At 55.7% G+C, this 26,060-nt stretch overlaps 2 protein-coding genes across 4 annotated transcripts; both read left to right on the top strand.

The window, feature by feature from the left end:
• Nucleotides 1–824: 824 nt before the first annotated feature.
• On the top strand, nt 825–10,774 carry HDHD5 (haloacid dehalogenase like hydrolase domain containing 5). 3 transcript variants are annotated; one of them, XM_069581569.1, is made up of 8 exons: nt 825–984; nt 4,488–4,691; nt 5,560–5,672; nt 6,528–6,621; nt 7,377–7,410; nt 8,889–9,063; nt 9,969–10,157; nt 10,263–10,774. In XM_069581569.1, the coding sequence occupies exons 1-8, from the start codon at nt 874–876 to the stop codon at nt 10,546–10,548; spliced, it is 1,206 nt and encodes a 401-aa protein (XP_069437670.1). In that variant the 5' UTR covers nt 825–873; the 3' UTR covers nt 10,549–10,774. The 3 variants fall into 3 exon arrangements, with proteins under 3 accessions (XP_069437670.1, XP_069437671.1, XP_069437669.1); XM_069581570.1 differs by having other exon boundaries at nt 834–984; nt 4,339–4,691; XM_069581568.1 differs by having other exon boundaries at nt 851–1,278.
• Nucleotides 10,775–19,265: 8,491 nt separating this feature from the next.
• TMEM121B (transmembrane protein 121B) lies at nt 19,266–22,328 on the top strand. Its single transcript, XM_069582009.1, has one exon. It carries the CDS (start codon nt 19,266–19,268, stop codon nt 20,763–20,765), a length of 1,500 nt encoding a protein of 499 aa, XP_069438110.1. The 3' UTR covers nt 20,766–22,328.
• The last annotated feature ends 3,732 nt before the right edge of the window (nt 22,329–26,060 follow it).

Here is a 26,060-nt window from a genome sequence, read left to right as displayed (position 1 = left end):
CAGAGGACGTGCAGTCACCCTCGCTTCGTGGGAAGCAGGGTCTTCCTTTACATGTCAAAGCTAGAGGGTCCATGCAGGTTAGAAGTAGAAATGGGAAAAAGAAAGTATATGGACAACATTTTGAAGGGAAAAGTAAGAAACCAGACATAATTTTCTGTAGACTCTGCAACACTGCTCAGAGGGGAGTTGGAGGCCGAGGGGATCAGCACCTCGGTCAGTCTGGATCCAAGAGCTCCTGGAAAGGCCTCTTCCAACCCCCTTGCCCGAACCATCCGGTGATGTTGGGAGCTGTATCTGGGATCCCAGAGCTCTTCCAGAAAAACCCACCCTTCTTTACCCCAATAACTTACACAAAGCCAAATAGAATAAAGCTGCCTAGAGTAAAGGGTTAAGGGGGCCGGGACCCCAGGGGAGAGTGGCAGGGTTGTGAGCTCCTATTCCAGATGGCCTACAGCTCTGCAGAGTGAGAGACCCACGAGGTAAGGGGTCCAACGTTGCTGGACCCTGAGGGTATTAAGCTCGGTGAAATAAATCAGCAAAAACCAAATGCTGTGTGAGCTCACTTACATGTGAAATCTAAGAAACAGAATAACCAAGCTCACAGATCCAGAGAACCAGAGAGAGACTGGTGATTGCCCGAGGCGGGTGGGGTTGCGAAATGGGAGAGGGGGTCAAGAGGTATAAACTTCCCATTGTCTGATAAATAAGACAGAGCTCAGACGCGGTTCCCAGAGGCCGAGGCAGAACTACAGCTCCCGAGATGTCCCGCGCCAGCTCCACGCCCCTCGATACTGGGGCGAGACTACAACTCCCGTGGTGCCTCGGGCGCCGCCGGCCTCTGATTGGCTGCGCGGAGCGCGCAGGCGGCGGCCCATGGCTGCACTCGGCGAGGTGGCGGCGCGGTGGGCGCCGGGGCTGTGGCGGCGGGCGGTGCGCGCGGCCGCGTGGCTCGGGGGCAGGCGTTTCGCGAGCGGCGGAACGCAGGTGAGGGCGGCGAATACGGGGTGGGCGGCGGGAGCCCGAGGGATCTCGCGTGCCGGACTCGGAGCTGGGTTCCCGACCTCTGGATGTCATTTCCACTCTCCCGCCTTGGCCGCGAGTGGCGACGTCACGTCCCCTGCGGGCCTGCCACGCGGGTCACTGTCTCCCCGGCTCCGTCCGCACAGCCCCCCGTCGCGGGGGCGACCCGGGGGCTGGGGACTCGGGACCCTAGGCAGGATCCCAGCCCCCCAGGTCCTGACTTTCTCCACTTTCCTGGTGGCGAGAGTGGGAGGAGGGGTAAGTGATGCCGCTCCTTTCGGGGTCAGCCCTGCCCGGGCCACGCACTCCCCGTGTGACTTAAGGCAAGTTACCGCCGCCCCTTGGTGTTCACAGGGGACACCGAAACCCTCGGGTGCTTGAATCCCACAGCTGGGCCCCGCATCCGCGGATGCACCAACCTGCTTGGTGTGTGAGGCTTGCCGTCACAGTTGGTTGAATCCAGGGCTTGCCTGGTGGCTCAGCGGTAAAGAATCTGCCTGGAATGCAGGAGACATGGGTTCAGTCCCTGGATCAGGAAGATCCCCTGGAGAAGGAACTGGCCACCCACTCCAGTATTCTTGCCTGGAGAATCCATGGACAGAGGAGTCTGGCAGGCTATATAGTGCATGGTTGCAAAGAGTCAGACACGACTCAGCGACTAAGCACGTCGGCGTCAGGGCTAGCCCTTAGCATGCAGTGTTTTTGCAAGAGGCTACCACGGGCACTTTGTGTGATATAGGCAGTACCTGTCACAGGGACTACAGAGATGGAGCTAGTCGGAGTGGACAGTGTCCCAAATGGTGGTTGTGCTGCTATTGTTGAAAAACACATCCACCAGTTCCAGATAAGAAGCAGAAACACAAAGGAGCATCTTCGTTGTCCCTTCATTTCAAACTAATCTTAAAACCACACTTTTAAAAATTGAAGTATAGTTGACTTACAGTATTGTGTTAATTTCAGGCATATAGCAAAGTGGTTTAATTGTGTGTGTGTACATATACATATATATGTGTATATACACACATATATATGTTTTTTCAGAGTCTGTTCCATTATAAGTTATGGCAGAACATCAAGTATAGTTCCCTGTGCTATATATTAGTTCCTTCTTTATTTTATATATAGTAGAAAACCACACATTTCAGCACTACCACAAATATGAACTTTAATTAGAAAATCTAGCCTGATACCCAGGACTAATTAAAAATAATGAAGTGATATAGAATAAAAATACAGAAGAGAATAAAAAGAAAAAAGAATGAGAAGAAAAAGAACCTAATCCTGTTTCCTTTGCTCTAGGAAACTTCACTTAAAAAATTAATAGATGTTATTTTTTAGAGCAGTTTTAGGTTTTCAGAGAAGCTGAGCAGTAAGAGTAGAGAAGCCCCAGACCCCAGTCCTCCCGTTTCCTGTTCTTAATGATGGAGGGGCCTTGACTCACTCAGTTGGTGGCTAGATCCTGTTTCTGTGACTGCACACACCTGATCGTTGGAGGTAGAGTTTACACACCCACAGGAATAGATGAGGGAGTGCCCGGTCATTGCTAAATTGTCCTGAGACCTTCTTGTTCTTAGTAGTGGGGTCTGTGGATTCTTATGTCTAAGAGAGCAAACTATTTAGAATATGGCCACTAAGAGCAGTGAAACTATGGTCAGCTTTTGCTGTCATCAGCACAAACAAGCTATCTTATATTTTAACTGTGCATTTAAAAAAGAAATCTAAGAACAGTATTATGAACTGCATAGACCCGTCTTCCAGAATCAGCAGTTATTAATATTTGGCTGTACTTGCTTTGCTTATCTCCCTCCACTCTTCTATTTTGTGGCTCTAAGAGTTTGAAATGAGTCCCTGATTTCTTGTTATTTCAACCCTAAATTCTTCTCTGTGCACCTCCAAGAAAATAAGGATATTCTGAACATAAACACAATATGTGCGTGATGAGAGTGGCTTGACTTGGCTGATTCAAACAAAAGGAAAATGGCAAACAGGTTAGGTTGGATTTTTCTGACAATTGAAAAACGTCTTGTGTGTTAATAGTTCATAAAATAAGAGGTGGGATGAATTTTTAAAAAGAGAATAGTGTTCAACTTTGTAAATCCAAGAAATGCAGATTGAGAGGAGATTTTTTTTTTTTTAAACTTTGAAACTAACAAGACATTTGATTCTTAACAAACTCTTTGATATTGTGAAAACCTCTTTGGCAAGGGCACCAGGGTCCATGTGAGCTGATACATGTTTTAGAAGACAGCTTGTTAGGAGGTGTTCTGTCTTTGAAATGTCTGTACGCATTTGGCTTACTACCCTTGCTTCTAAGAATGTAGCTTAAGGAAATGTCCGTAATATGGAAAAATCAGCAAGCAGGAGGAGGTTCTTTATAATGTAATTTGTAGCCGCAGAATATGGGGAAACCTAAGTGATATAAGGGAAACCTAATATTAGTGGAATATTCACTGAGAATATCATGTAGCCAGAAACATGGAGGATGTAAGGCTGTGTGTACTGATGCCGAAAGAAAACCAAGAGAGACCGGTGAAGAGAAGATGGGAAAAAAGCAGAGCATAGTGCCTTCTGTGTGTTGGCGAAAAGATGAGAAAGTAGCACCATCCAGGAAGGGTTTCTGGAAAATACCAAGAGGGGTTGGCACTGGGTGGAAGAGGAAGCAGGAATCGTAACATTTTTTCTCTATGTCATCTGTAGCGATTGAGTGGTTTTTAAAAGCTCTGTGTGTGCTGTTATGGTAAAACTTAAAAGGTGGTTATGAAGGCTGTTGCAATAGATTAAAATGTTTCACGTCAAGCAAAAAGAACGGGGCACAAAATCATACATATAAGGGGCAGTCTCAGCCACGTAACAGAAGACTAGAAAAAGGCGATCAAAAGAAATACTGATCCGTCGTGTTCAAGTCCTGGGCTTGTTTCTGAATTTCTCTATTTTCCAATTTAAAAAATTCCTTTAGGGACCTCCTTGGTGGCTCAGTGGTAAAGAATCTGCCTGCCAGCGCAGGAGACGGTGATTCGATCCTGCTCGGGGAAGATCCCACAGCGCGTGGAGCATCTAAACCCATGCACCACAGCTACTGAGCCTGTGCTCTGGAGCCGGGGAGCTGCAGCTACTGAGCCCACCCGCCACAACTAGAGAAACACACAACTAGCTTTCTCGCTGCAACTAGAGAAAGCACATGCAGCAACAAAGACCCAGCACAGCCATAAATAAATAAATGAAATTAAAGTAATCCTTTATATCAGTTATGCAAAAATAACTTTAACCAAGTAGTTATGTGCTTAAACATACCTGAAAAGGCCTAATTCTCTATTGCAGATGGATCTGCCTGGCCGGCAACCCCAAGTCATCCTCTGGAATCCGTGGCCCTGGCTGTCCCGAGGGTGGGGATGAGGCCTCCTCCCTCGCCTCCCCACCCCACTACCCCTCTGCCTGACTTGGGCCGTTCTCGTCTCCTCTCCGTGCAGAGCCCGCCCACTTTTGGGTTGCTGTTGGACATTGATGGGGTGCTGGTGAGGGGCCACCAGGTCATCCCTGCTGCGCAGGAGGCCTTTCGCCGGCTGCTGGACCCTCAGGGGCAGCTGCGGGTGCCCGTGGTCTTCGTCACAAATGCCGGGAACATCTCGCAGTGCAGTAAAGCCGAGGAGTTGTCGGCCCAGTTGGGCTTCCAGGTGAGGACGCGGTGGAGTCTAGAGGCCAAGGACCTCCCCCCACCATGGAACCCCTTTCTCCAACACTGACTGCACCCTTGCCCCGGGATGGGGGACACTGTGGATGAGCCAGGGTAAATCTTCCATACCCGCTGGAAAAATAACTTGAAGCTCAAGGCCAGACTCAGGGAGAGAGCCCCATTGGCAGAGTCCTCTTTTATGAAAATGAGCACTGTGGACTTGGCCATTTCTGTCTTTCCTCCCAGGCGTCAGGGTCACGTGTTTCTAAGTGTCCATGTGCTGGGGGGATGCTGAGGTGACAGTGCTCTTTTCTTATGAGTAGGATGGCACAGTTCTGGAGCTCTTGTCTTTCGCCCACCAGCAACTCTCACCCCCCAGCATCCACATGGCGTGTGTTGGCAGTGGATCTGGATTTTGGAAAGAGTCCTCATGAAACCTAGAGAGTAGAGCCATTGCCGAGTGGGTGGGACACTGCTTGGGGACCTCCCCTGGTGTCCAGACAGTGGGTGTTTGAGGTCACCATTAGCATAGATGCTGAAAAGCCAGGTTTTATTTAGAACTGAAAACTCTCAGAGGCAGAGGCAGGTCTGAGCTCGTGCACGAACCCTGTGGTTTTCCAGCAGGGCTGAGAGATCGGGGTGTGGGGAGCAGGGCGAGCAGGGCCTGTGGTGGCCACAGCTCCTGCAGGCTCTGCTGTCCGGGCCTCTCACCCATGTTGGGGTAGCTCCAGAAGAGTTGGGCCCCCTCTGGGCCCGTTTCTCCTCCCCGTGTCCCCACTGCTCCCGACGCTGCCCTTGGCTGCCCTCGGCTGCCCTCACCTGCCCTCACCTGCGTGTCATCTGCTCTCCCTCTCTCGGCTGCCCTGCAGGTGCAGCCTGACCAGGTGATCCTGTCCCACAGCCCCATGAAGCTCTTCTCGCAGCATCATGACAGGCGGATGCTGGTGTCTGGGCAGGGGCCCCTGGTGGAAAACGCTCGAGCGTATCCTTCTGCTGCTTCCAGCTCTGCTGTCCTTGCCCGGCTGAGGGGACTGGGGCCCAGCCTGCTTGGTGCCCATGAGAGGAGGGAGGGCAGCTCCCAGGTGTCCAGCCCTGGTGTCTGGGGGTTCCTGAAAGCCAGCTCGCCGCCGTCAGCCCACTGGGCAGCTCCCTGGAGAGTCTGACTCACCGTGGCCCGAGAGCCCAGGTGGTTCTGTGGTTCAGTTTGAGCCCCACGGCTCCCTGTGCTCAGTGTGCATCTGTGTGAGGCTCACCTCCAGGCGTGTGCTTATAAGGGTCAGTCCCCGCTCCGAAGCATCCTGTTCACTTGCTCTCCTGCGAACCCGAGCTGAGCTCCGGCGTGGGCAGCCGCGCCCTGGGGGCCAGAGCAGCACACGCCTGCTGCCTCATCAGGGCTCCTGCTGGAGGCAGCGAGAAGGGCCTTAGGAAGGAGCACAGCAGAGAGCGCTGGAGGGTGAGGCTGCATTGTGTCCCCCACCCCCTTTAGACTGAATCTGGTCCATCTGCCCATCGTCCAGATGTCATCCGGCCTGGCTTCTCCAGGTTCTGCCCAGCCTCCTTCTCACCGAGGAGTCTTCTCTCAGCCGTCCTCAGAGCGCTGGTGCTCCCGGCTCTGGGCCAGTGTGAGCTCGGGGATAGGGCTTCCTGTGTGCCTCTGCTCGGGGGTGCCACCACCGGCACCCACGCCTGCATGCAGTGTCTCCTGGTGCGTGCTGGCCTCATGTGCTCTGTCTAGGGTTGAGGCGGGCTTGATCGGGTTGGGGGTGCTTCCTTCACTTTCAAAGGCATCTCCCCCCGCACCCTGCCCTGGCCACTTTGCTTCCTGACCTTGCTGCAGACTGGGTTTCAAGCACTTGGTCACAGTGGATGAGCTGCGGGCTGCCTTCCCTGTGCTGGACATGGTGGATCTGCAGCGGCGGCCCAAGACCACGGTAACGGGGCATGCTCGGGCCCCCCTCGCTGACCCTGCAGCCTTGCCCCCAGAGAGCAGGTCCCTCGCAGGACACGACTGGCCGAGGATTTAGTCCCTAGATGTGCGTGGTGAGGACTGTCCTCTCTCCTTCTAGAGTCCTCTCGTCCCCTCCAGCTGGTGGCTTTGTGCTTTACCAGCTCTCCCAGTCACCTGGGAGGACCCTAGCCTTTGTAGGGTTGATCGTGGCTCTGCAGTCCTGGGGCCCCTGGTGGGGCGGGGCTCCCATCCCTCCCCTGCCTCTGAGCCATGCACTGTGTGTCCTCAGCCAGGCGTCGCCCCAGCTCTCAGGACAGCACAGTGACAGCCCCCAGGGCCGTGCTTGGCCCAGGTCTCAGCTGGTCATTGGCAGAGCTGAGACCTGGGCAGCTGTTCCTGGAAGGAATGGGCCCCAAGACCGCAGTCAGTGGTGGCCCCGCCCCCGGAGTGACGCTAGGCTCCTATCCCTCCTGGGCTCATCTTCTCGGCCACCTGATTCCAGACCGGCACCTCCCATCCTTGTTGCAAGAAGACAGTGGAGCAGCTGACCCCTGGCTGACCTTCACACGTGGTGCCCCTGCTGGGCGCTCTCACCCTCTCCCTGGGGACCTCCCCCTCGGCCTGTCAGCTTCTCCTCGGCTTGGGCCACACCAAGGGACCCTCTGTCTGTCCTCACACGTCCCAGCCCTGGAAACCAGGTGACCATGGCATTGACGGTCTCTTCTTGGTCTCTTGCAGCCGCTTCCAAGGAGTGACTTCCCTGCGATTGAAGGTAATGAGGTCCCTGCGTGATGCGGGCAGTGTGGGCGGGGTGCTAGACACTGGGCTCTGGTCTCCATCTGCCATTCACCACCTCTGAGACATTAGCTGCTCATCTTTCCTTCCCCGTGCCACCTGCCTCATTATTCCAGAAAAATTGTAAAGGTGGAAAATCTAAGTGGAAAGGTGCCTAAGGTAACCTGGCCCAGTGTTTCTCAGCCCTGTTGAACCCAGTTCTGCCTGGGCAACAGAAAAAATATTGTATGGTTCCACTTACTATCCTGAGTGTTCTCATAGATGCTATAACTTTCCTATACACAAATGTTATGGAGAAGGAAATGGCAACCCATTTCAGTATTCTTGCCTGGAGAATCCCATGGACAGAGGAGCCTGGCAGGGTTACAGTCCATGGGGTCACAAGAGTCGGACACGACTTAGTGCCTCAGCCACCACCACCACCATACACAAAGGTTAATTCACTCGAAAGCCATAATTGTATGGAGAAATAAATGTTTTTTAGTAAGGTAATCTGCATTTCAGTATGTAATAATTACCCAAGAGAACATAGTTAAGTAGCAAAATGATCATAGCAAAAGTAGAATCCCCGGGAGTGTCACAGCTATAAACGCAGTGTGTTCACGGGTGTGTAGGTGTGCCTCAGTGTGACTCAAGTTAGGGGCAGTGTCATCACTGGTGATGTGCTTTTCCCGATTGGGAATAAATCTTGGTAAAGTTTTGAAGAAATGAAGTGCAGTCTTCTCATGACCAACATGATAGTTGCATTTTGGAAAAAAATCTTGTGGGGAATGGAATTAAGATTTCGGCATATCTCATGGTAAGCAGGTGGTTCTGTGTGTCAGCTGTCAGTAGACCTGGGGGGCTTGACTGAGCAGGGCTGTCCTGAGCCCCTCGTGTCCCGGCCCCTCCCACAGCCCGCACTGCGCGTGTCAGTCCTTGTGACAATGAAAACAGCTCTCTGGGGCGCGCTGCCCAGCGGGCCGCGGACTGGCCAGGGCCTGGTCTTGAAGCTGGCGCGGAGCCTGTGGGCAGCTCAGCCTGCGTGTTCTGCCAGGTCTCACTTTGATCCTCCGCACAGCAGTGAGTGTTGTCCTTATGTAGTTGAGGAAGCTGAGGCTGAGACACGCTGAGAACTAGCCTACAGTCTCAGAGGGACATGGGCAGCGTCGGCCCTGTGACCCTGTCTCTCCACTGTGTTTCCAGCTGGCCCTGGGGCTCGGGGGACGTGACCGGGTGGCTGAGGTGCTGGGCAGGTGTCGGTCAGCAGGGGCTGTTGCTCCTCTGCTTTTAACCCTTGGGTGGCCAGGTGGACACACGAAGGAGCCCTCAGGAGCTCCTCCTGGCTTGGCTTTGTCCACTTCCTGGGACCTGTGCCCTCTCCAGGGCCATGCACCCGGGGAATGGCTGGGGCTGGGCTCGGCAGGACTCCCCGAGGGGCGCCCTGTGCCGTGGCTCACCGTCCACGCTCTGCAGGGGTGCTTCTCCTGGGGGAGCCTGTGCGCTGGGAGACGAGCCTACAGCTGATCACCGATGTCCTCCTCAGCGATGGGAACCCTGGCACGGGTCTGGCGACGGCCCCCTACCCCCACCTCCCCGTTCTGGCCAGCAACACAGACCTCCTCTGGATGGCCGAAGCCAAGATGCCCCGGTGAGGACACCGGGTCCCTGCCTCAGCCCTGGGTCCCCGCCTCTAGCTGCTGGTGGCTCCTCAGCCATCCGGGTGCTCTGAGCTCAGACCCCTTCCTCTAGGCCCCAGGGTTACCATGGTGACCTGCCCTCTGGGAGCAGTCTCCAGGGTCACTTCACATACTGAGTAGTAAAGGAACACTGCCGCTTACGGAGCACGGGTGGTGGATCGAGGTGGGGGTTACCCCCGCTTGCCCGCCAGCGTCCAGCAGGACGGCTCCTTACAGCCCGCGGAGCCGGAGTGGGGCTCAGGCCCTGTTCTCCGCGCCTTCCCCTCCCCTCCCTGCCTTCGCCCGAGGTGCTCGTTCTCCCACTCCTTGGTGTCCTGCCCATAAGACGCAGGGGAGGGAAGAGGAAGGATTTTCAGGTTTTGCTGACCCCCAGGTGACCTCCCTGGAAGGGCAGCTGCTGGTACTGTTGGGCTTGTCTGGGGCCACAGGTGAACAAGTGACATCTCTTCCACCTGCCTCCGGATGAGCTGTGCGGTGGGTCCGTCACTGGTGCGGGGGCCAACCCCGAGCCACTGCGCAGCCGCCCAAGAGGGACAGGTCACTGTGTTAGCTCTCGTTGCTTTTTTAAAATGCAGTTCCCGTAAAAAATAAAAAACTAAAAATTAAAAAAAAAAATAAAATAAAAAAAAAATAAAAAATAAAAAACTAAAAATTAAAAAAAAAAAAAAATGCAGTTCCACAACTCGCGGTCAGGCATGTCTTCTGGAACATTCTTCCTAGAGTTCAGGTTTGCTGACGATAGGTGAAGGGAGTGGGTTATGTAGGACCGAATGGCAGGAGGCGACTTATTGTTGATAAAGCCAATTTGATGTCACCTGTTCATTCAGTAATGTCAAAATTGAAACCTCTCTGGCAGGTTTGGCCACGGGACCTTCCTGCTGTGCCTGGAGGCCATTTACCGCAAGCTGACAGGCCGGGAGCTGTGCTACTCGGGCCTCACGGGCAAGCCCAGCCTCCTCACCTACCGGTACGCCGAGGGCCTGTTGGCGCAGCAGGCAGCGCGGCGAGGCTGGGCCGCCCCCATCCGGAGCCTCTACGCCGTGGGGTGAGCCCCCCTCCTCCCCCGTGCTCATGCCCCTGCCCCCCTCCACCCCGAGTGGACAGCACCCTGCCCGCTTCCGCCACACTGAACTGGGTCCTCTCTCCCCAGCGACAACCCCATGTCCGATGTCTACGGGGCCAACCTGTTCCACCAGCACCTGCAGACGCAGCAGGAGGGGGCGGCCCGGAGCTGCGCCTCCATCCTGGTGTGCACGGGTGTGTACGGTCCCCAGGCCCCCAGCCCCACCGTGCCTGCCCCGGGCAGTGAGGGGTCTCCGTTCCACGGACACCGGGACTTCGGCTTCAGGCCTGAGCTCCTGGAGGCAGCCCACGTGGTCAGCGACTTGCATGAGGCTGTGCGGCTAGTCCTCTGCAAGGAGGGCTGGGCTCTCTAGGGCCCAGGGATGGGGTGGGCCTGCTGGCTGGCCCCCAGCCCCTCCCGTGCCCATGCAGACAGTGTCCTCACCTGGTGGGGGTCTCTGCCTGCTGCCACCATGGGCTGTGACTCTCAGACACTATTTTGTATGGTCTTTTAACTTACTTCCCAGAGACTTTGAACCTATTTTTTTTAAGTGAAAATAACTGTACAATAATAAATATTCATTTTGCTGTGTCTTGTGACGCTCTGTCTGGTATGCACTAAAAAGTCGCATAGGGGAGGATGGTGGGCAAGTGGAGTGTGTGACCTGAGGCATTGGTGAGAGCGTGGACCCCAGTCCACTGCAATCTGGGCCTCGAGCCTGGTCTGTGCAGGACTGAATCTGACCCAGGCCTCACCACGGACTTAACCACTTCCTTGATGTGGAAAGAAAGAGGGGCCTTTCCTACGGTGACTCTAGAAACTGTCTCATGTTCCTGGCTGCTCTCCCAGTCATCCCAGTCATCCCATGCATCTCTTCCAGGATTGTGGACCCCACTTGCCATGTGCCCGCCCCCAGCCAGCCCCGGTCCCCATCCTACAGCAGCTGACATAGCCCTCTGCTCCCTCCCTCCTTCAGGCTCTTCCCTGGGCTGTTCCTGGGAGGGGTGAGTGGGAGGGTGAATGACTTGTGCCCTGTCCCTGTGCAAGACCATGCCCACAGGCCCTGCAGGAGAGCCCCTCACCTTCAAGCAGCAGCAGCTCCTCCTCACATGCAGCCCACCCTCGCCTGCAGAACCCCTCCAGCCCTGACGCCCCTCACAGGCCCAGCCAAAGCAGAGCTTTGACCAGCTCTCTTATCAGGTCCCTGCAGTCAGGCCCTCCTGCCTCAGGGCCTCTGCACTCACCATTCCCTTACTTTGCACATCCACAAAGCTCCATCCCTTTTTCAGGGTCTGGGGATATGACTGCTCAGAAGGATTCCCTCAAATTCCTGTAAAAACAAGGTCTTCCTTGCTGGTCCAATGGGTAGGACTCTGGCTTCCATCCCAGGGTGGGAAACTCAGATTCCTGGTACAGCAAACAAAAACAGAAAACAAAACAAAATCGCTCTCTCCACTGTCCTGCATCATCTTCCCTGAGGTCCCCATCACCCCGTGACCTAAGTTCACTCCTTACTCTACGTCTTCTGAAAGATGCGCTCTGTGCACTGTCCACGCTGGTGCCTTCTTGGGTCCCCTCACCCACATGCTGGGTGTGTGGCAGGACTGCAGACCCACAGGCAGGCGTGGCTTCTCTCCCTCCTGTTCCTTGGGGGAGGGCAGGGGCCTCATCCACAGTGATCCCCACTCTTCTTCAGCTCCTTCCCGTCTGTAGATGGTGGACGTCACAAAGGAGCTGTTGTAGGTACCATGCTGTGCTGCTTAGGATTTTCTTCAGCTGCCTGTCTCAGAAGCCTGACCAGTGTCTCCAACGCTGTCTAAGCATCATGGCATTTGGGGCAGGCATCTCAAGGACTCTGCTGCCCACCCTGCTGGCATGCAGGCCTGCCTACCTGCGGCATGGATGGCCTCAGCATCTCAGCCACGTTCCAAGGAGAGAAGAGGGCGAAGATGGAGCTGGTGGTGCTAGAGTCCCTTTAAAGAACTTTCCTGCAATGCATCTTACCTGGTGGTCCAGTGGCTAAGAGTCCATGCTCCTAATGCCAGGGGCCCAGGTTCGATCCTGGGTCAGGGAATTAGATCCCACATGCCGCTACTAGGAGTTCCTGTCACTAAAAGATCCTACAAGCCACAGCTAAGACCTGTGAGCTCTCCCTGGGCCCAGGAGGCCCCCAAGAGTGAAGGGAGAGTGCAGCAGGAATGGGGAGCCACGCTGGGCGTGGCCGCGTGCAGGGTCTTGCCGGAGCCCCAGGCTGAAGGGATGGGGTGACAGTGTGTGTGTCTGCCCCCAGCTCTGCCCTGTGGCTGGCAGCTGCTCTCCCTGTGGCCCTTTCTCTCCCTTTCTAACACTTGGTTTTTCCTGAAGGTGGTAGGGGCCCTTCCAGGCGGGGTGCAGGAAGGAAAGGTGACCGCAGGTCACTCACGCAGGTCAAGGACAGGGCTGGCCGCTAGGCTGCAGACCGGTCTCATTCCTCTGGGGCTTTGTCCAGACCTTGGAACCAAATCCACAACCAGCTGCTTCATTGCTCAGCCTGACTGAGTGAAAAAGTTACCTTTTTGTGTTTCGGCAAGACTCCATGAGTCAGTCTGCACAGGAAGTAAGCACGTGTTCAGAATAAAGTGATCAGCCCAGAGCAGAAGTGGACCATGCGGTGCCCACGTGGGTCTCCAGCCCTGACCTTGGTGCTGGAACCCCACGCTTCCTCCGTGTCCCCGTGGTGCTGGCAGCTTCAGGCCTCCCGAGGACACCCCTGGGCTGAGGCAGGTGGAGAGGCAGTGGGTGGTCAGGCCTCCCCAGGAGCTAGGGTTGCTGTAGCAACCGGATGCTGCCTTGAGGGCGGATTTTTAAAATATCTCGGCTAGAATAGCTTTGTTCCCCCAATCTCTCTTGTCACTTCCCCCGTACCGCGTGGTGCAGGAGAGCTGGGTCGTGCGGGGATGCCTGCCTGCTCTCTGCCGGGGGCTCCTGGCAGCTTCTGCCAGGGGCTGGAGGTGTGAGGATTGTCTCCTGCTGTGAAGGGCTGTGAGGCTGTCAGGGCTTCAGCTTTTGCTTCCAGCCTCCTCCAGCTCTTGGTTCCAAAAAGCCTCATCTTCTCTTTTTTCAGGAGACAGAGAAGAGGGGTCTGGTTTGAAAGCCTTCTCCCTTCTCCCACTATGGATCTCACTCCTACCAGAACAGCTGCAGCATCCGGGACCTCCCTTTGGAGCCCAAGGGGTGTCTCCTTTTGTCTGCTCTTTCCTTTGTGTCTCTAACTTCCTCTTTATTTATTCACTCAACAAATGCCTGCGGAGCACTTACTGAGCCCCTGAAAGAAATGAAGAACTGCCTTGTTGTGGAGAAGATCCTGGATTTGGTCCTATTGGATTTCAAACATTTTTTAAAAGTTACAGTAAATTAAGACTGTTCTCTTGGCAGAGGGTGGGATACAAACAAATGGGACAAAACAGCTCTCAGAAACATGTACATTGAAAATATGGCTTAACGCACTCAAGGTATTTCTCGCTCGTTTCATAGACTGATGTGGGCCGGGTGCTGCTCTTGGTCTTCCCCTCCAGCTGGTGACTCAGACATCCAGGTGCCTTCCATCTCTCATAACAACTCTATGAAGTAGGTGCTATTAATTATTGTCCCCGTTTTACAGGTGAGAAAGTTGAAGACAGATCAAGTAACTTGACCAAGGTCACCTAGCTTCTGAGTGGTGGAGTCAGGATTTGAACCTAGGTAGTCTAGGTCTAGTGTGTATACCCCAATTACTATGCCAGCTCCTTTATCACTATATGATGAAATTCTTTATTTCATAAAAATATTCTTGAGTATAAAGTTTATTTTTTTCTAATGCTAATATGGTCACGCTAGATTTTTAAAGGCATTTTCTTTTTATCATATTTGAACATGAACGTGAAGTCGCTTAGCCGTGTCCGACTCTTCGCGACCCCATGGACTGTAGCCTACCAGGCTCCTCTGTCCATGGGATTTTCCAGTCAAGAGTACTGGAGTGGATTGCCATTTCCTTCTCCAAGGGATCTTCCCAACCCAGGGATCGAACCCAGCTCTCCCACATCGTAGACAGACGCTTTACCGTCTGAGCCATCATTTTTACTTATTTCATTTTTTTGGCTGTGCTGGGATTTCGGTGCTGTGTAGGCTTTTATCTAGTTGCGGCGAGCAGGGCCTTGCCGCTAGTTGCTTCTCATTGCGGCGGCTTCTCCTGTTGCAGAGCATGGGCTTTAGGCGTGCCGGTTTCAGCAGCTGTAGCCTGTGGGCTCGGTAACTGTGGTTCCTGGGCTCTAGAGGACGGATGCAATAGTTGTGGCGCATAGGTTTAGTTGCTTCGTAGTGTGTGGGATCCTCTGGGATCAGGGATCGAACCCGTGTCTCCTGCATTGGCAGGAGGATTCTTCACCACTGAGCCACCAGGAAGCCCAGGTCATGCTAGCTTTTTTGAGTTAATATTTGCTTGGTTTATTTATATAAATGCATTAAAATACATATGTCTACATTTTCTCTTCAACCTTCAATCTTTCTTTGTCTTTATGTTTTAGAGAGATTTCTTTTATTTATTAACTTATTTTCTGTTGGGTGGCTCGTTGTTGCTGTTTGAGTGCTTTCTCTAGTTGCGGTGAGCTGGCTCTTCTCTTGCTGTGGAGCACAGGCTCTAGGCCTGCGGGCTTTAGTAGTTGCAGCTCACAGGCTTAGTTGCACCATGGCACATGGAATACTCCCAGGTCAGCGATCCAATCAGTGTCCCCTGCATTGGCCGGCGATTCTTACCCACTGTACCACCAGGGAAGTCCCTAGAAATATTTCTTATAAAAGCATATAGGTGGGAATTAAAAAAAAAATTGAGCCCAATCATCTGTCTCATTTAATGGGACATTTAGTGTGATTGCGGATATATTTAACTTTATTTTTTTAAACCATCCTTTGCATTCTGGCTTGTGTTATTTCTGATGAGAAGCCTGCTGTCAATCTAACTGCTGCTCTGTGGTGCACTGTCACGGCTTCTCTGAAGGTCCTTTCCTGTAGATGCTCTCTGGTTTCACATCCGAGCATCTAGCAGCATGTTTATATTTATTCCTCCTGTTTAGGGTTCCTTGTGATTCTTAAATCTGTGGATTGGAGAAGTTTTCACTGATTTTAGAAAATTCTCAGCTGTAATTTCTTTATTATCTTTCCCTGACTCTTTCAAGTTTCTCCTTCTGGAATTTCTATTAGGCTTGTTTTGGATCTTCCCAATCTACTCAATTTGTCTTTGGAGTATGTTACCACTTCTAGCTCTCTCTACTGCATTCTAGAGATTTTCTTCAGATATGTATTTTTATTCATTTTTATTGGAGCACGGTTGCTTTGCAGCGTTGTTTCTTCTGCACAGCAAAGTGAGTCAGTTATACATATATCCCCTCTTGAGATAATATCATTTAAAGTTACTAAGTGTTTTTAGTGGAGAAGGCAATGGCACTCCACTCCAGTACTCTTGCCTGGAAAATCCCATGGACGGAAGAGCCTGGAAGGCTGCAGTCCATGGGGTCGCTGAGGGTCGGGCACGACTGAGCGACTTAACTTTCACTTTTCACTTTCATGCATTGGAGAAGGAAATGGGAACCCACTCCAGTATTCTTGCCTGGAGAGTCCCAGGGACGGGGAAGCCTGGTGGGCTGCCATCTATGGGGTTGCACAGAGTCGGACACGACTGAAGTGACTTAGCAGCAGCAGAAACGTGCTGCTTAATACATCTATTAATGTTTTTCAACGACTATATATTTGAAACCTGAAGTTCTTTTTTTAAAAAATTTTTCATTTTTTGGTACTAAGAGTTTTTTTTCCCCTAGTATAACATTTAATTCCTTTGATAATTTTTAAAGTGTTCTTTAAAAATATTTATTTATTTGGCTGTGCCAGGTCTTAGTTGCAGCACATGGGATCTGGTTCCTTGACCAGGAATTGAACCCTGGGCCTCCTGCATTGGGAGCATGGAGTGTTAGCCACTGGACCACCAGGGAAGTCTCTTAAATGGTTTTTTGAGTTATATTCTTAGTAGTTGCTCTAAAGCTAATAATATGCATTGTAGCTTATGATTTATACCAATGTAATTTCAGTGAGAAATAGAAAACATGCTTCTATGCATTTGTATTTTATTTCTGTTCCCCTCTTAGTACTACTGTTGTACATGGTAGATGTATATATGTTACAAACCAAACAATAACAGTCTCATAATTGTTACTTGTGTCTAATTTTATGTCTTAAAGAAGCTGAGACCTAGTCTTCCTCTACAGGAAAGAATCTATATATTTATAAATCTGTGGTATTAAACCTTGGTGCTGGGGGTGGGGACGATCCTGCTCACTGAGTTTCCTGGGCTGCTGAGCTGACTGGGCGTGTCTTCTCTCTCTCAACCCATTCTGGCCTCCCTGCTCCAGGCGGACAGACGAGGTATCAGGTCTCCAAACAAGCTTTACCTGGTGTCCCCCTCCACCCCCTGGCATTTAACAGGTGCTCAGGGAAATGGGTTTTGGATAGAAACCTGCTTAGTTTGTTCCCCACTCCCAGGCTGCCGTCCTAGGCTTATGAGAAGGAGTGTGGTGGGCAGGTGAGGACACTGGGCTGGGAGTCGGAGGTCTGGAAGCAAAGTGCCATCCCTCTGTCTCTGTCCCTGGGTATCGTGTGTGAGATGTAAGCACAGACCCTGGGAGCCTGGGAGCTGCTTGGCGAGTGTGTCTTCCCTTTCCCAGGTCCTTGTGGGAAGTTTGCACTCAATTTATATTTGAGAAAGTCTTAACTCCCCTCTTTCCATCCCAGCCACATCTTTGTCAAGCTTCTCCCAGGCTGAAGCGAAGGCGCTGTGTGTGCTTGTGTGCGTTCGAGTGTGTACACAGATTAGACATAACCCACTGCAACACCGAGCACCCTCCGGGACTCAGACCATCGGTGTACTCCATCGTGTGCCCTGATTTCCCATCCTTCTTTTCTGTGCCCTTTTTATTCAGGGCCTCAGACCTGAAAGAAATGGGGCTGAAGAATCTCATTCAGAAGTTACTCTGAGCGACTGGAGTCCATTCCCTAGAAATGCAAGGATAACTTCAAAGATCTGGTACAACCTAAGTTCCCAGGGAGGAGACCTATCCTTGGCGGGGGTGGGGGGGTCTGGGCAAGGGCTGGCATGATGGGCAAGGGCAGGAGGGAGCCGAGTGGGTGGCTAGAGTAGTAGGCCTAGGCTGGGGTGAGGACAGAGCCATCAGTGTTCGTTCAGGAGCCCGGTTCTTTGCCTTCATCAGCGTCTCTGCTTCTTCTGCTCGGTTGACTTGAGTAGGAATTATAGGCTAGTTTTCAGGTTAGCTGCTGGCTGGTGTTCTCCCTGAGGGGAGGCTGGGAGCCCGGCTGTAATCACTCCCATTAGCAGTTGGCAGGTCCCCAGCTCACTTTTTCACCTGGACCTGCTGTGACACTCACGAGTGCCCCCCCCACTGCCCCGGGTGGGTGGCCTTGGTGCCAGCTGGCAGGGCTAAATCTCTCATGCCCTGAAGCCTATGCCCAGCTCCAAGGACCGCTGTTCCCAACAAGAACTGCTCGGCTCCCTGGCGCTTGGTAAAGCCCAGAGCTGTTGGGCAGCAGAGCTCCCAGAGTGGTCTTGGGAAGGGATCCAGCTCAGAAAACAGTCAAGAGTGGTCTGAGCTGGTAGATGTCCCCAACGGTGGAGAAATGAGCAGTTGTAGTGATGACACCACTTACCTTTCACATGTTCTGCACCAGGAACTGTGCCAAACCCTCCCGGCTCGTGACCTCCCCTTACAACAGCCTGGAAAGGCGGACGGCGCCCCTTTGGCAGCTGGATAATCCGAGGCTCAGGGAGATGAACTAAGGCCACACAGGCCCAGTGCTTGAGCTGAGACCATCAACCCAGGCTCAGCTCCCCCGCCACACCTGCTGGGCCCGCATAAGGACTGGACACAGCACACGTGAGTGCTGGGCGCGTGCTGTGTGAAACCCCACGCCCACCTGCAGACTGGCGGGACAGAGCTCTGTCCACCACGACACCTGCTGGGCCCGCATGAGGACTGGACACAGCACACGTGAGCGCCGGGCGCGTGCTGTGTGAAACCCCATGTCCACCTGCAGACTGGCGGGACAGAGCTCTGTCCACCACGACACCTGCTGGGCCCGCATAAGGACTGGACACAGCACACCTGAGCGCCGGGCGCGTGCTGTGTGAAGCCCCACGTCCACCTGCAGACTGGCAGGACGCAGCTCTGTCCACTGCCTGGCTACAGCATTCAGCATCACTGCTGTGGTCCTTTGTGTCCGTCGACGCACCTGCACCTCTAGGTGTTTCTTTATTTTTCCTCTGCAGCTACCTCTTCCAGTTGATTCCCATTCCTGCCTTAAGAACCTCAGAGAATACCGGGCGCCAGGTTGGCTGGGGCTGTCCTCTTTCTGTTCCTTTCTTCCCAGCGTTTGTATTCAGAGAGCTGCTCCAGCCACTGTAGATTGGGACCTCCCCCAGGGTGCCCACTGAACCAAGCAGGCAAGGGGCATAAATATGTAGAAATATATGTCTGTTTATGGTCCTTGTAATCAGTATGGCCTGACTCTTCCAGTGGCTTTTAAGGGCCTTAGGGAGAGGCAGAGTGGCCCAATGGGGAGTGGAGAGGGCACTGGAGGAAGCAGAGGCCAAATCTGCCCTGGTGCCTGCAGAGGTCCGAGCCTGGTTGCTCGCGGGCACGGTCTGCACTGAGACCAAGGCCACCCGGTCCCTAAAGCCCAGGGGTTCAGCGGGTAGGACCTCGCGATCACCTCCCATCTCACCCCCGCGTTCCCACGGGGGGCCTCCGAGTCCCCACGGGTTCCGAGGCAGCGTCCTCCCTGCTCCTCCCCAACCTGCGAGCCCAGCAGCCTCTCCCCTTCTTCCCGCCGACCCCGCTGCCCGGATCTCCCCCTCCCAGCCCCGAATCCAATCCCGGTGTCCCTGCCCCGCCCCCAGCTCTTGGCTGGGCCGCCCCGCGCGCCGTCACCGCCGCCGTCACCGCGCGCGCCCGGCCGCGGGGCTCGGCTCCGGCGCGCGGCTCCGGCCGGGGAGGCGGGAGGGAGCCGAGGACAATGCGCCCCGCGCCCGGCGCCCCCCGCGCGGCCCCGCCCCCAGCCCGGCGGCAGCCCCGGTTCCTGCGCGGCCGGAGCGGCTCGGGCAGCAGCGGCGGCAGCGCGGGCGCCGAGCGGGAGGACGACGACGAGAGCGCCAGCATCAGCAGGCCGCTGGTGTCCGCCGAGCCCCCGGGGACCCCCGCGGCCTCTCGCGCCTCCACGCCCACCTCCGCACGCAGCATGACCGCCGCTGACCTGGGCGCGGGCGCCGTGGCCGGGGCCGTCGGGAGTGCCGGCGGCCCCGGCCCCGGCCCCGGCCCCTCCTGCCGTTCGTGCTGCGGTTGCTGCGGGCGCCGGGCCCGGTCGGGCCGCGGGGGTGGGCGCCGCGGCTGCTCCTCTGGCTCGGGCTGCCGCTGGGGCTACCAGGCGCTGTCCGTGGCGCTGCTGCTGGCGCAAGGCGGCCTGCTGGACGTGTACCTCATCGCCGTCACGGACCTGTATTGGTGCTCCTGGGTGGCCACCGACCTGGTGGTGGCGGCGGGCTGGGCCATCTTCTTCGCCAAGAACAGCCGGGGCCGTCGGGGCGGTGCACACGCCCACCACCCGCATCACCCGCACGCCGCGCCCCTGCACCTGCCGGCCGCCCCCGCCGGGGCTGCGGGCGCCAAGGCGCGTGGCGCGCGCGGGGGCGCGGGTGGCCCGGGACCAGCGGGGCCGGTCGGGGCGGCCGGCGAGTTCGCCTTCGCCTACCTGGCCTGGCTCATCTACTCCATCGCCTTCACGCCCAAGGTGGTGCTTATCCTGGGCACGTCCATCCTGGACCTCATCGAACTGCGCGCGCCCTTCGGCACCACGGGCTTCCGCCTCACCATGGCGCTTTCGGCGCCGCTGCTCTACTGCCTGGTGCGGGCCATCGGCGAAGCGGGCGCCACCCCCGGCTCCGCGGGGCCCCTGCTCCTGCAGCCGCAGCGGCACCGCGCCGCCGGCTGCTTCCTGGGCACGTGCCTGGACCTGCTGGACAGCTTCGCGCTGGTGGAGCTGATGCTGGACGGCCGCGCGCCGCTGCCCGCGCACCTGCGCTATCTGCTCCTCGCGGTCTACTTCCTCGCGCTCGCCTCGCCGGTACTCTGGCTCTACGAGCTCCACGCCGCCACTTCGCCCCGGGCCCGGGCCTCGCGGCCCGGTGGCTGCAGCTGTCTCCTGCGCCTCCTGGGCAGCTGCCTGGTGGACGCGCCCTTGCTGGCGCTGCGCTGCCTGCTGGCCCTGAGCTACCAGCAGCCGCTCTCTGTCTTCATGCTCAAGAATCTCTTCTTCCTCGGCTGCCGCGGCCTGGAGGCCCTGGAGGGCTGCTGGGACCAGGGGCTGCCGGCGTCCCCTAGTCGGGCCAGGTCGGGCTACGGTGCTTCACCCTCCGCCCCACCGGCGCCCGGAGCCCCCCAGCTGGGCCACTGCGTCTCCGAGGATGAGGGGTGCGCCCATGGCTATGTTAACACTCTGGCTGTGGCCTCCCAGAACTGAGGGGTCTGGGTCTTGCTCTGGGGTTGGGAAACCCAGCTCCCTGTCCTCGGACCTTTCCTCACCTAGTCTAGATCATCTGTTCATGGGGCTGAGGGCCAACACGCCACTCTGAGCACTTTGGGTCAAGACTGCTTGGAGTGAGCCAGCTACTGAGAGAAGGAGGAAAGTCGCCAGGCGCTGTTCTCCACACCCATTCTGAGTTCCAGCCCCCAGGGGCATGGTGCCTCTGCTTCCTGCTTCTCCCGTCTCACCCTGATTCCTCTCCCTTGTGGGGGAGAGTGGAGGAGCCGGACCCAGGCAGGAGGCTGGATGGGACAGCTGCTTTTAGGCTGTGGCTAGTGGCCTGTGTCCCACACCTGGAAATTGACCTGGAGTCCCCTGTTCCCGGACTGTGTCTGTTGTGTTTCATCCAGATGATAGATGCAATCTGTGTGTGTGTGTGTGTGTGTGTGTGCAGGCATGCACACGCATGTGTGTGCATGTTGTTTCCTTGTGTCCACCCTGTGCCACTTGAGATCAGCTGGAGATCTGGGGAGGCTCTGTTCTCCCCACCCACACTCCTCATTCCTACCTGAATCTGTGGCCATGAATTAGTTCCCAGACAGAGCTGGGCACTTGGGTACTGCCCAGGGGCCCTCCTCTGAGGGAGAAGCTCACCCAGGGTCTTCCTCAGTCCCACCCCACTCCTCTCAGCTGCGGGGTGGGGTCCATACTCTAAGGACCAAACTACACCCTTTCTTGGGTGAGTGAGCGTGTCTACCTCCGTGCTTTCCACTTCTGTTGCATCACACGCTGATGCTGCTTGCAAAAAATAAGGACAAAGACTCAGACGTCTCATTTACCATGGCCACTGGACCCGCTGGGGTTCGGTGCCAGTGTTATTACAGGGTCTATGGAGGATCAGCTGGCTGCCCTCCGTCTCTCCCTCTCTCTGCACCCATAGCTCCCATCCTTCCTGAGGCTGGTTGCGGGCTGGGTCAGATTTTGGCTCAGAACAGCTTTGGTGGGGGTCCCTGGATTGATATCAGTTGGGCCACCCACGGGCCCACAGGAGTAGGGAACCCGTCTCCCACCCCCTGCCCTTCTTCTGGGAAGCCTGGCGTGGATCAGAAAGGGTGGCGGTGACCTTTGTCCTCTGCTCTGGTCAAGGGAGTCCCTAGGGAAAAGGTAGTCTGGAGGGGGTGGGCAATCCCCACCCCACCCAGCCTTCCTCCCTAGTGACAGCTGATATCCAGGGGTTGCCCACATACAGTCTTGAGGGCAGGGTAACAGGGTAACAGGATGGGGAGGGGGCAGTTTGTAAGGATCCCCCCCCTCCATGTGCTTGGGCAGCTTTGTGTGGTGTAATAAACCCCAGACAAAGTGCCCCAAGTCATGGGCGTTGGCTTGACTCTCACAGGCCGGCTTCAGTGACACGTCACTTTTGCTTCCTGGGCCTCTGTTCTGTGCTGGGGGCCAGAGAATGTTTTGAGGCCCTTCATTATTTTGGAGGGTTGTTGACAGAAGACAGAGACACAGGAGGGGCTGATGTCCTGAGCCTCCCTGCTCTAGGGGCGGGGGCAGGGAGGAAAATGTTTGCACTCAGTGTTGGGGCTCCCAGCCCCTCGCCCCCCAGGTCCAGGGTCAACTGGTTGGGTTTTGCAACAAATTGTTCCTTTTTTTGCCTTCTCTCCTCTCCCAGGACCCCTTTTCTTGCCCTTTGAACTCCATGTGGTCAAAGTTCTGGGGCTCAGACCCTGGGGGGAGCCCCTCTGCTCCCATACCCTCTCTCCAGCTTTGCTGTTGCTCTGCCACCTACCCTCCACGTCTGAGCCATGGGGGGCCCAGGCTGGCCCCTGCCCCACCCCCTTCTCCCTGCTGAGTGACACTGCGACACGTGGGGGGCCCCCACTTGGGTGTGGGGTCGGGGGCTGTGGGGGGTTCCGACGAGCTGCACTTCCCCGTCCGTCGAGAGACTGCAGGTGCGGCTGGTCCTGGCTGCTGGCCCTCGTTCACCGGGGGACAGACGTCCTTTTCCTGACACTTGGTGCCATCACTTGTGCTCAGGGGGCCAACCCCTTCCTTCTGCCACGTTTCTCTGGATTCCTTTTACTTACTTCCTTTGCCCTACTCACAACAAGAGATGCCCCGGAAGTTTCGTTTTTCTTGTTTGCTAGGGGCATCTGTGGTGTGGGGGGGGGGGCAGCCAACTGGAGATGCTGTGGTGGGCCCAGCAGGCGGGATTTCCTGTCCCTGGGCCCGCATCCTCCGTGCAGGTCATGGAGGAAAAGCTGGAGTGGGACCTGCGCTGCCGCCTCTAATGCTGGGTGGGTCGGGCCTCTGACCCCTTCCCTGTTTGGAAAGGGCTTGGCCCAGACCCTCTGTCCGGACAGCTGCGGAGTCCATCGTTCTTCTGGAAGAGCGGAGAGCTGGCAGTCGGAGCCTGGAGGACGGAAGTGGCACCTCGCTGGCATATATCAAGTTTTTTTTTTCTCCTTCTCTTTTTAAAAATAAAACCAGCTTCTGTTCTGAAAATAAAAAAAAAAAAAACAAACTTGAGACTTGTGACAAGCTTCCTGTGCGGTTTAAGATCATGCCTGTCCTGGTTTCTCTGCTAAACTCTTGAATGTCACTGTGACATCTGTCATCGCTTTGCGGGTCTCTGCTCGCATTCTGGGCCCTCCTTGGCTGCTTCCTTCCAGGTGGCTGGCAGGCTCTTGAGGAAGCGGCCTTGGACTTCACGCCCCGGCTCCCGACCTCGGCTCCTACTTTCTGAGAAGAACTTGCCAGTGAGGGAAAAGGCTGAGAAGCCAACTTCTTAAGTCCTCTGCCCTCCTCGCACAGGCCAGAAGCAGAAGTCATTTTCGGGAAGAGCAGGGCCGTGCCTGTCTTTTTTTAGCACAGAGAGCGGGGCGGCCTGAGGGAACACCAGGTCTCTGCAGAAATAAGACCACGGTTGTAGTTCTGCACAGAGAGGGCCGGTGCTGTCCAAGCCGTGAAGACCAGGCGGCGCCGCCTGTGCCCGCTCAGGCCCACCTGGCCTGCGGGATCTTCCCCACTTACAGGACAGGAACACCTATACGCTTATAGGTGGGAATGGGGTGACGTGTGCCGAGACAGTCCTTCCCTCAAGACGTGGACGATCGTAACAAGTACAACAGTCACAGAGCAGCAAAGACCATGTGTTCACGTCTCCCTAAATGCAGGCGGACGCTAAGATGACCAATCTGATTACGTTTCTTGTGGCTGAGCTGCTCAAGAGGGGAGGTCGTGTCGGGGGGCTCTAGTCCTATAGCCAGAGGCCTGGGGTCGGTGAGCTCAGGGCCTGGGCCCTCCGGCCCTCACGGCCCCTCCAGGGAGCTTCCCCTCTGCTCCTGAGCCTAGAAGGATGGAGCTGCCTGCAGGAGGTCGCACTGCAGTCAGCAAGGGAATCAGGTCTGAACCACATCCAGTGGCCCTGGGCAGCCTTCAGACTTGGATTCTCGTTTGTCGTCTGGGTCCGGCTAAAAAGCAGGGGCTGGAGCCGCATCCCGGGAGTCCCGCAGGCCCCCAGTCAGGCCCAGGCAGACTCTCCTCTCAGGCTGTGGAGAGGAAGGAGCCGGGGCACTGATTCCCACCAAGATGTGAACAACTGCAACTGACTCTGTTGGGCAGGGCTGGGCAGGGCCCTCACTGAGCAGGTCTTTGCAGGAAGGCCCCTCCCTTGTTTACTTGGGAGGGGAGACTGCTCCTGTGGAGTGCAAAGGCCGCAGACAGAAACCACCTTTGTTGTCTGGTTCTGGCTAAAAAGCAGGGGCAGGAGCTGCATCCTGGGAGTCCCGCGGCTGAGCACCTTCTCCCTTCTGCCCGAGGCAAAGATAAGCAGCAAATGAGCAAAACCCATCACAGCAGGCGTTCAGAGGCCCAGCTCCAGGTGCCGAGAGTGGACATTAAAGTGACGAACAAAAGCCCCTCCGAAACCTGAGCACCTCTGAGGACCTTCCTGAGCAGGAAAGAGAAGCTGGTTCAGAACCCGTGTGGCGTGCTATGTCCAGAGGACCTGTTAGCCATTTCTCACTTTCCTAGAGAAAAAGCTGTGGACATCCACACGGGTTGTATGGCCAGGGATCCTCCCGCATCCTTGAGCCCCTTCTGTGCACTCTGCTTGGGGAGGGCCCCGAGGCGTGGGGGTCACAGCCTAGAGGACACTTGTTATCAAAGGGCCTTTCTGGGTGAGGCACAATTTTACTAGCTGTGGTTCAGAATAGTATGGAAAGCGAGACCTGGCCTTATTCATACCTGATGCTCTTGCCATTTGGGTGATACTTAGACTGAGACCACTGTGAGGCTGGGGCCTCTAGGGAAGGAGGGGGGACATGAGTGGAACAAGGGTGGATTACCTGGGGATCTTCCTGACTCCGTTTATATCTGCCATGTCCACATAGGGACACCCACCGATGGAAAGATTAGTGACTGCCCAGCGATGGGACATTTGGGGTCATGGGGTGATGATTAGGGAGGCTGGGTTTCTTTGGGGAGGAAGAAAAATGTTTCAAAATTGATTATGCTGAAAGTTGCTGAACTCTGAACTCCCCAAAGCCTTGACTTGTACAGGGTCTGTGGTGAACTGTGTGAGCTGTGAATCGTGTCTCAGTAAAGTCGTGAGGAAAGAAATGGCAGCTGTCATGAGAAAGGGACCTGGTGGATGGTGACAGCTGGGTCGTCTCGTCTCAGGGACCAGCATAGAAGAAGTCCGAGGTCTGTGGGGAAGGTGGTCCAGGCGGAGAGTGTTTCCCAAGACCAGGCCAGGGGCCACAGGGCCGGGACACCCTGCCGCAGGCACCACCTGGCTCACCCACACTCTGCACATTGAGCACGGGATGACTGGGAGTGGGGGGATCGTCCCAGAGAGCTGCGCGGGCATCTGCACCCAGCGATGCCCACCTAACATCATCGGGGGATGGCGCTCTGGAGGCTGGAGGGTGGGAGGTCTCGGCTCCTCTGACTTTGTCCTCTTGGCTGCTAGAATGGAACGCCCAAGACTGCACAGACTATGAACAGCGGAAACAGAGCTGGGCCTGGAAGTCCAAGGTCAGGGTGCCGGCGGATTCTAGATTCACAGACGGCAGTCTTGCAGTGTCCTTGCCTGGGTGCAGGGGGCAGTGTTCTGTAGGAGTTCCTACAAGGGCACTTATCCCATCCATGGGACCCCACTCCATGACCCCCTTCCTCCCAGAAGCCCTTCCCAACACCATCACACACTGGGGACCAGGTATTAACCAAGGCATGTGGGGGGGTCATGGACGCCAGCCTGTCGCACTCCCATGCCTGGTCCTT

This window comes from Ovis canadensis, chromosome 3 (genome assembly GCF_042477335.2).
Source record: "Ovis canadensis isolate MfBH-ARS-UI-01 breed Bighorn chromosome 3, ARS-UI_OviCan_v2, whole genome shotgun sequence".
NCBI lineage: Eukaryota > Metazoa > Chordata > Mammalia > Artiodactyla > Bovidae > Ovis > Ovis canadensis.
Note: the sequence above shows the minus strand (reverse complement) of the source record. Positions and strands in the feature narration are given on the sequence as shown.